Source organism: Stylophora pistillata, chromosome 6 (genome assembly GCF_964205215.1).
Source record: "Stylophora pistillata chromosome 6, jaStyPist1.2, whole genome shotgun sequence".
NCBI lineage: Eukaryota > Metazoa > Cnidaria > Anthozoa > Scleractinia > Pocilloporidae > Stylophora > Stylophora pistillata.
In genome coordinates, this window is record NC_142524.1 from 3,737,501 (window position 1) to 3,747,500 (window position 10,000).

At 39.2% G+C, this 10,000-nt stretch overlaps 3 protein-coding genes across 3 annotated transcripts in view; all 3 read left to right on the plus strand.

Moving 5' to 3' along the window:
* LOC148727784 (uncharacterized) overlaps positions 1 to 1,026 on the plus strand; it is a 4,706-nt gene extending 3,680 nt beyond the window's left edge. The window contains exon 1 of the mRNA XM_088763424.1: positions 1 to 1,026. This exon is cut by the window's left edge and continues 3,680 nt beyond it. The gene's annotated coding sequence lies outside the window, so the exon portion shown is untranslated.
* A 3,165-nt stretch (positions 1,027 to 4,191) lies between these two features.
* LOC148727785 (uncharacterized) lies at positions 4,192 to 8,856 on the plus strand. The gene is made up of 3 exons (XM_088763153.1): positions 4,192 to 4,894; positions 8,061 to 8,156; positions 8,675 to 8,856. Exons 1-3 carry the CDS (start codon positions 4,192 to 4,194, stop codon positions 8,836 to 8,838), a joined length of 963 nt encoding a protein of 320 aa, XP_088619279.1. The 3' UTR covers positions 8,839 to 8,856.
* On the plus strand, positions 4,904 to 8,054 carry LOC148727786 (uncharacterized). The gene is made up of 2 exons (XM_088763441.1): positions 4,904 to 6,358; positions 6,524 to 8,054. Exons 1-2 carry the CDS (start codon positions 6,288 to 6,290, stop codon positions 7,092 to 7,094), a joined length of 642 nt encoding a protein of 213 aa, XP_088619567.1. The 5' UTR covers positions 4,904 to 6,287; the 3' UTR covers positions 7,095 to 8,054.
* Positions 8,857 to 10,000: the final 1,144 nt, after the last annotated feature.

A 10,000-nucleotide genomic window follows, 5' to 3' on the forward strand; every position in this document is an offset into this window, starting at 1 on the left:
GCAATCGCTGGGCCAGAGTTGTTTTGGTTCGCATGCTGACCGAGTGGCGTCGTTTCCATTTCTCGTACCATCCACGGGAAGCTTTGAAAGCAGGATCATCGGAGAGCTCTTTAGCTTTAAGGCGAAGGATCAATCCACTCACCGCAATACCTACGAAAAATAAAATAACAATCTTATTTTGCTGCGAGATAACCGTAGATTCGTGACTGCAGCACTCTTTTCGTGACATGTTATGAAATTGTCATGACAACAACATATTTCTGACCAATCAAAGTCTCTGTTTCCCACGCACTGAAAGACGATATCATTCAACTCTTCAAAAACTCTTAAAATTTTAGACAGAAAAGTAAATACCAACCTTGTTCTCTTTGCTGTGAAAACCACTCCATCACTTGCTGGTCTAGTTCGGGATATTTCGGAGTGAAACGGCCCATCGTCGCACGTTTTGCAGACATCTTCAGCTCTCCGGAAAGAATAGTCGCCTGGTCTCTTCTCCAGCGTCGTACCATGGACTCGCTTAGTCCATATTCTCGAGCGATTTCCGAGTTGTTTTCTACCGCTTCAGCTTCCGCGATAACTTTTATCTTGAAAGCCATACTATACGAGGAACGGCGTGCTTTAGGCATGATGATAAAAAGTGACAGCGACGAAAGGTATACTCGATAGATTGATACTTTGAAACGTTTAACTGAGATTATTATTGTTGTTGTGGTTAATCTGTTGTCGCGTGGTAGTATTTATACAGTTCGTTGGATCAATTGATATTCATATCTCTTGATTGGTTCGCTTTTTTTCTTTTGTGTTTATTGTAATTCATTAGGTTTTGTGTTTAGTGAGTCAATTTCTTATGTTTTCCGTGAGGTTCGCTTGCTCAAATGGCCAGTTACAATCAATAATTTCGCTCTCGGCTTATAGCCGATGGTTTTACCTTTTTTTTTGGGCAGCTTGAGTGTAGCGTAAAGACCCTGAAAGTCAGGGTCTCGGCTTATAGCCGAGATCGGCTTATAGGTGAAGAAATACGGTATGTTCAAGTAACAATGTGTTCAAAAAGTATAGTTTAATGGAAGATTTTGCCTCAAATCGAAGTTTTTTCAGAATTTTCAACATAACGTTGCACAATTTCTGGCCATGAAGGCAAGTAAACAATGATCTAAGCATGATGAATTTTACCGGGTGGCTTTGTACACGTAAGAAATTCATATGTTTTTTGCTTATAACAGTAAATCAAAAACTGTTTTGAATAAATCGGATGTCCCGAAATATTTCTTGGCCATTTTAGTCTTGCTTCCTATTGATAGATTCTATGGAACTTGAGATCTCTTCACTCAGGGACAAATTTGCATATCCCCTTTTGAAATATGATCCACATGCCCATTTTCACACATGCAAAAATATTTAGTGATTTTTATCTTTCATCTTGATGTTTGACTTAAAACGTAATATTCATCTATCGCTTTTTTCGCCGGAAATAAGTTCTTTAATTAGTCCTCTTTCACTGGAGCTTGTTTTTTGGAAAAGCTGATTTTTAAAAATTTACTTCACATTGTGTTTGCCCTCTTGGTTTCTCCAAAATTTTGACTTTTTGTCAACACTTGTTACACGTAAGTGTCAATGGGTTAATAAGTAAAAGGATTACATGCTTGTCCAACTGTGTAAATAGTCAGATTTGAAAAAGTCCTTTGATGGCTCAATTGGACTTGGCCTATTGCTTTGTCCAATTTGGGCTGTCCTCAGAATTTTTTTACATGTAAATAGTAAGTGGTTAGTCATCCCTAGTTTGTGGTTAATCATCATGGTAAATAACACTTCAAAAGAGAAATGTAATTGTTTGTCCCACAATGGGGTCACTTCAGATGTAGATCATGATTCTTCCACCAGGGTTTGACATCTCCGCTAGCTGAGTAGCCTGAGTCTAGTAAAAATTTGGTCGGGCTGGTATAAAACCATGTTTAATAGCTTGCTGGCTAGTAGATAAACATTTTATTAGTTTACTTGAAAACAAGTTTGAATTGTAATGATAATACCAACAAAGAAGGCACAAACCTTTCATCTTCTTGAGTCTTTTTTTGTCTTGTATGTCAATCGTAAACATCATTAGGTGCCAGACTCTGCACTTAATGGTCAATGTCTTCCCCAGTCTTCTCCCTACCAATGTTGCAATGCCTTGCACATCGCTTCACAAGATCGCCTGGCACAATCGCCTCGCATGATCGCTTCGCACTTGAAAATTTACTTAGCTTTTTCCTTAAATAGCATATTACAGTATGTTATCACAGTGAAAGAAAAAATGCCATTCTTTATCATTTTAAATGACCTTGCCAATAAGTTTAGAGGAAGGTTTGTGTGTTTGGGGTTGAAGTAAACCTCCAGGCAAATCGATCCGGGCTACCAAGTTGTGTTTCAGGCTAGTAAATTTTAGAAATTACCAGCCCAGTGGCTAGTAATGCAGGTAACCAGGTGTCGAACCCGGTTCCACTGCATATAGCTAGTCTTCTTTAGGCAATGAGGTCAATTAAGTACATGGATGAAACCCCATGGCTATGATTGGTGTATCTTTGGATCAGCTGTTGCACAGTTCTCCTGCTGTTGTGTTTTTTGATCATCAACATCCAGGCTTCTGTCTGTTCAGCAACTGTCCCTATTGATATTGTTAGGATGAAGTGGTATGTGAATTGCCTCTTTAATCCTGCTTGTGTAGAATTGGGGATCATGATCCATAGACTTTACTTTGTTCCAGAGCAGGTGTTAATCTTGTGTTGTGGGTATGCTGTGAAGCAGTGGAGGTCTGCATCTTAGGGAGTTCGATGTATTGGGTTGAGTAAGATAAAAAAACACAACAACAGGAGAGCCATGGCAGTGGACCACAGAGGGAACTTGATCTGAAGATGAACTAATCACAGGGGTAGAATTCCATTCAATTTCAGCTTGCACAACAGCATATAGGTGATGTGTACTCAATCTACCTCATCACCTGAAGAAGACAAGCTGTATGTAGTTAAAATGTTCTTATCCACATCCAAAGTGACTGCATTATGAGACAATGATCATTTTTGTCTTTTGAAGTACTGTAACATAATTATTTATTCACATAGATGAACCTTCCAAATGTTACACTTGCACATGTCTTTCATGAAGATCAATTTACACAAATTCATCTGCTAAACGAGCTGGTGGCATGAAACTATAAATAAAATTTGGCACTAAGTTAAATTGATTGTGGTTAAAAAGACTTTTTTGAAATAAAGAACAAAGTTTGTTTGAATTAAAATCATTGTGTAAATTTATTTAACCACAATTTTGTTCACATATTAAATTTTGCTGTAAGTGTTATTGCAGCGTATCAAGCTTTAATCGGCCATACTGTCGCAACTTCCTCACTCACCTACAAAATTTTGTGTGACATTTGTCGAAAATTTAGACAGTACTTCCATTCAGCCTCAAATCTTCAGTCAAACAAAAACTAGAAAGTAAATCAGTTCTTGAAGATATCATTTAACTCTGTGTAGCTCACTTCTGTTCACTATTTTTACCAGAAAAAAGTGAATTTCAGGTTCATCGTTCACGTTTTTCACATTCATGCTGTTTTGAAAGCACATGGATTGAAATGTCAAAATATTGTTTTGACTCTGAGTTTATTTCTTGGCAGTAAGTTAGCTTGTGCAAGTCCTTTGCATTTAACAATATCAAAGCAATCTTCTACATTTCAGTGGGAAGTTGTACTCAGAATTTTTTGTCGGAAAATTTCATCTCAGTCTCTCTTGGGAGAAATGAATTCTGTCAACTTGATTAGTGCTTTTCAACTTAAGATTATGGCCTAATCTTTCATTCTTGTGGGCTTTTCACTGCCTCTTTGTAATCAGCTGTGAGCTTTTATGAAGGAAAACACCACTTAACCCTTTTGCTCCCAAGATCTCATTAGTAATTCTCCTTACTGTTTGTCATACAATTCTTATGATGTTTCTTTGGAGAATTTGGAATCTGATCAACTAATAATTCCCTAATTGATATTTTTTCTTTTTTCTCATCACTTGTCTTCTTGATATTGTATTGGCATTGTAAGGAGAAATTCTCTTTTGGTCACTTGTGAGAGTGAATAGGTTAAATCTCTAATTCTGTTTTGGGTAAAAAAAATGCCCTTGGCTCTGATTGGTCAGCTCATAAACACCAGTTTGTTTTTAGACAATAACAATTATGGGGAAACTTAGACGCATCTGGGTCATGAGTGGCTACAGTTACTTAATCAGCTCTTTTGAAAGCTCTGTAGTTAATAGTTTTTTTCATGTAATCCTCAGGACAAGTAATCCTATCAGTTTCGACAAGCAATTCCGCTGCCATATTTTCGGATGGGCACTCGGGGCAACGCTTATACCACACATATTTAAGAAGGTGAATGATAAAGTCAAGGAAGACTACACACAGGTTGTGGAAACCCATGGAATAGATGTTCAGGGCCCACAATCTCCCCTCAAGAGGTGGCCTGCTGATTTCCATTGGAAGTTTGATTATAAAAACATCAACGGAAATAGAGAGGCCAGCCGTGATGGCAAATCCGATCATTCTCTCCTTAATTACAATGTTTCTAACCATGTGGACTTTGCCAGGCTGTATGTTGGGCAGCATGCAGCAGAGGACATTACCTTCAACGGAGATAGTGATCCAAGGCCCCTGTTGTGTGTGATTGCACATGGTCCTTTCTTCTCTGCCGCTGCACGCAGAGCAGCTAGATACCTTATGGATGCACGGGATGATTGGGCGCACTTTCTTTACAGTAAATGGAATTTGGAAAAGTTTAATAGATGTTTCAAAGAGTTGGAACAACTGGTTGTGGAAATGGACCTGTGTTCTGAAGTTCAAAAGAAGCTTGTTGGTCAAATAGATATGTGGCAAACAATAGGTAATATTTTGGTATGTTTATATATTGACAGAAGGTATTGTTTATGCCTTTTCTCCCTTATAAATTATATGAACAACCCAAATATGCTGCCTTGCCTGAGCTATGTTTACTGGGAAAATTTATAACCAATCAACAATTGGAGTAAATGGCTATGGGCAAAATCCCATAGCCGCATTTATTTAAAATTACTGTTCAATCAAATCCTTGATACAAAGTTTGGCCCAGTAAAGGTGAGGGCACTGAAAACGCCAAAAATTACATTATAATGAGCTGAAAATGAGGAGTGGCTGGGACAAGGGGAGGAGGAGGGATGAAAAACCACGTCTTTAACCACCATCAAGATGGAACGGAGTGACGCTCACATGGGAGCCTGGTCACTTGGCAAGCACAAGTATCCTAAAGGGTATTGGGTATAATCCAAATAAATGCCACCCCAAGTCCCAGGCCCCCAAAGGAAATAAAAAGTACACAACGGGGAGAAGAAGCATAAAAATTCTATTTGCAAGCAAATATTTCCTTTATGCCTTTTCTCCCTTATAAATTATATGAACAACCCAAATATGCTGCCTTGCCTGAGCTATGTTTACTGGGAAAATTTATAACCAATCAACAATTGGAGTAAATGGCTATGGGCAAAATCCCATAGCCGCATTTATTTAAAATTACTGTTCAATCAAATCCTTGATACAAAGTTTGGCCCAGTAAAGGTGAGGGCACTGAAAACGCCAAAGCATGTGACCGCACACATGCCGCCCCACCCCAGGCAAGCGCAGCACAGAAGCAAGAGCCGCCCATGCAAGCTAATGCTCGGAATCACAATAGTCAACCATTATGCTGTTGAATAGACTATCTGAAGGTAAGCGAGTAAGTGCCCACCCCAAGCAAGGGCCACCCATGCGAGCTACTGCCCTGGATCAACATTAGGATAAGAAAAGACAAGTATAATGAGACTTAGACCTAAGGCAAGAGCCGCCCATGCTAGCTAATGCCCCAGATCAACAGTGGGATACTAAACTATATTTGGAATAAGGCTCAAACGCCTCACTTAACGTCCTCGGTGTATTTGAGACAATGCCGACCCCAGGCAAGAGCCGCCCATGCTAGCTAATGCCCCAGATCAACAGTAGGATACTAAACAAAATATGTGAAAGAAGGCTTAAACGCCTCACTTAACTTCTTCGATGCATTTGACACAATGCCAACCCAAGGCAAGAGCTGCCCATGCTAGCTAATGCCCCATATCAACAATGGATAGTTCTTGTGTACTTTTTATTTCCTTTGGGGGCCTGGGACTTGGGGTGGCATTTATTTGGATTATACCCAATACCCTTTAGGATACTTGTGCTTGCCAAGTGACCAGGCTCCCATGTGAGCGTCACTCCGTTCCATCTTGATGGTGGTTAAAGACGTGGTTTTTCATCGTGGTTTTTCATCGTGGTTTTTCATCGTGGTTTTTCATTCGAGGTGAGTTTTATTAATTTCATCCCTTAAAACAGTTTCCTCTTTGACGATTTGTCTTTAGAAGTCCCGAACTTTCTGTGGTTTGGTCTATTTCTTACATTTTGCTTGCACATGTGCTTGGTCGAATTCACAGCTTTCTTCGTTTCGACTTTCTTTCTTTGGTTTTAGGGCTAGCTCACCTCCCACAGTTCTTATTTTAGGCCATTCGTTTGTTCGAAGGCTGAGTTCAGACCTTAGATCCAATTTTGATGCCCGTGCTGCCGAGCATTTTAATCTTTTGGGCGACGCCGTGATTCACTTGCATGGCGTGGGCGGTCGTACTGTGAAGAAACTTCGCCTTTACGACCTTGGTGTTGTTTCTGCCCTAAAACCCGACGTCATCATTCTTGAAATAGGCACTAATGATCTTGGTGCTAACCGTCCCGAGGTCGTCGGTTCAGGGATCGATGATTTGGTTCAATTGCTGCTCCAATCGTACTCTGTACGAGTCATCGGTATTTGCGAGGTGATACCTCGTGTTCGAGCGCCGTTCTTTAACACGGCGGCAACGATCCTCAACCAATATCTCACCGATGTTCTAGAGCCTTGTCCCAACGTTTTTTCCTGGCGCCATAAGGGCTTTAGTAATCCCACCGTCAGTCCTTACTTGTCCGATGGCGTTCACTTAAACCCTCAAGGCCAATATTCTTTCTATCGAAGCTATCGGGGAGCTATCTTGAAGGCCCTTCGCTCGCTTTGATTTCTCACCTTGCGGCTTTCTTTTTCTGGTATTGTTTTATAAGGCCCTGGTGCTGAATTTTATTAATCTTGATTTTCGGCCCTTGTTGGAAACAATTTTTGTAATTTTAAGCCCTTGTTACTCTGGTTTGTTTAATTTTAATTTATTTGGGCCCGTGTTGCTCATGTTTCATTCCCCTTGGAGCGCTGGTTGCTCTTGTTTGTTTTCCTTTTGAATTAGAGCCATTGTTGCTCTGGTTTTCTTTTAGTTGAGGCCCTTGTTGCTCCTGTTATTTTGAAGTAGAGCCATTGTTGCTCTGGGTTTATTTATTTCAGGCCCTTGTTGCTCATCCTTATTTTGAATTATTGCCATTGTTGCATTGGTTTTATTTGCTTTGGGGCCCTTGTGGCTCCTGTTTAATTTGAATTTGAGCCCTTGTTGCTCTGGTTTTATTTTACTTGGGGCCCTTGTTTCTCCTGTTTATTTTGATTTAGAGCCCTTGTTGCTCTGGTTTTTATTTGGGGCCCTTGTTGCTCTTGTTTATCTTGCATTAGCCCCCTTGTTACTCTGGTTTTATTTTACTGGGGCCCTTGTTGCTCCTGTTTATTTTGATGTAGAGCCCTTGTTGCTCTGGTTTTATTTGGGGCCCTTGTTGCTCCTGTTTATTTTGAATTAGAGCCCTTGTTGCTCTGTTTTTATTTGGGGCCCTTGTTGCTCCTGTTTATTTTGATTTAGAGCCCTTGTTGCTCTTGTTTATCTTGAATTAGCCCCCTTGTTACTCTGGTTATATTTTACTTGGGGCCCTTGTTGCTCCTGTTTGTTTAGAATTAGAGCCCTTGTTGCTCTGGATTTTATTTGGGGCCCTTGTTGCTCCTGTTTAGTTTGATTTAGAGCCCTTGTTGCTCTTGTTTATCTTGAATTAGCCCCCTTGTTACTCTGGTTATATTTTACTTGGAGCCCTTGTTGCTCCTGTTTATTTTGATTTAGAGCCCTTGTTGCTGGAACAACTGGTTGTGGAAATGGACCTGTGTTCTGAAGTTCAAAAGAAGCTTGTTGGTCAAATAGATATGTGGCAAACAATAGGTAATATTTTGTTATGTTTATATATTGACAGAAGATATTGTTTATGTACACCATGTTTCAGAGGTCAAGGAGGGGGTGGTGCATTGTGGACTGTCATGATTTATGGCAGATTGTGGAATTAGTTCTGTGTCTAAATTCTGATGTTTTCACATAACAATCGAGAAATTATAGAGAAATTAAATTTTTCAACACTCATTTACATGTAGTAAATTTGTCATGGCTCAGCTGGGCAGGTTATTGTCTGACATATTGATAGCATTACTCAAAAACTGATAATCCTGTTTAGTGCACTTTCCATCCAGATTTTGGGCTCTAAATAAAGAACTTAATTTTTGGTATATGGAGGCAGACCGATTAGTTCATTTGTATATCATGATACCTTGTGATACCATTTGTTGTGTTTCATTTCATGTGGGGCAAAATGCTGTATAATTGTCGTTTAATGTCAGCATGAGTTGTATGTGTACCGTATACTCCTTATTTACTCAGACTGCCTGGTTCTCTTTGGATTTCTACAGGAACACGTCTCCAGTTTGATTTTGTTAACCCTGCAGATCTACAAACGATTCGCGAGGATATTAAGTCACTTCAACATGGGCTGCAAAAGTTTACTACTGAACAGGAAAACAGAAGTACAACCTCGGAGAGACGCCTGGATGATTTAGAAGGTGCTGTGAATTAGTCTAATAGGACTTATGTATGGTGGCCGAGAACTGCCATTAAAAATATTCAAATTTATAGGAATTATTTTTGTTATTTTTTTTTAATTTCGATTTATTTCTCATTTTTCTTTTTAAAATAAAAACAAGTGAAAGTAAAATGTAAAATAGAAATAAAATTAAACTAAAGATAAATGAAATCAAATCAAATTTAAATACTACCCGGCCGAGCGCTGCCACTAGTTTTTTTTTTTGTTGTTTTTCGCGGTCGGAAAAAAAAATTTGTTCGTGGCCTAACGCTGCCACATGGCCGAGGGCTGCCAAACAAACCCAAAATGCACTATCATCAAAAAGTTCATGAGAAGCAATTTCTGGGTCGAATAATTCATACCCATGTCCTTGTATGTCTAGCTGCATGAGTTTTTTGTCTGACTTTTCATAAGAAAAATGGGTTAGACATTGAGCCTCCTGACCCATAACATCTGTTTCCTCGACCCAACAATCACCAGTATTGTTTAAGTACTTGGTAAACTGTCCATCAATAATCTCCTTCGCAGTCACAAATTCTCCTTTATCATCTTCACAGTAGTAGATCTTTCTATACCTTAGACCACTCCAAATGCATTAATTTATGCGTTGTATCTCCTGCATCACGCTTCTTCCCTCTTTTCGCAGTCACTTTCTCTTTTAAGTTTTCCACGCGGCATTCGCCATACTAGAATCTTGAAAGGCATCCTGCAAAGAATTCTGGGTTTGTTTGGCAGCCCTCGGCCATGTGGCAGCGTTCGACCACGAACATTTTTTTTTTTTTTTCTGAAAGCGAAAAAAAAAAAAAAAAAAAACTAGTGGCAGCGCTCGGCCGGGTAGTATTTAATTTTGATTTGATTTCATTTATCTTTGGTTTAATTCTATTTCTATTTTACATTTTACTTTCACTTGCTTTTATTTTAAAAAGAAAAATGAGAAATAAATCGAAATTTAAAAAAAAATAACAAAAATAATTCCTATAAATTTGAATATTTTTAATGGCAGTTCTCGGCCACCATACTTATGCGCGATGACGTCAAAACAATTTCTCGCAGCGTCAAACCGAGGCTTGGTGGTGATCGCTTCGCGTGTTTTGTTGGTGTTTAGAGAACTAATCAATTCCCCTCGTCTCTTGTTTTCACTCTTTGTCCGAAATGC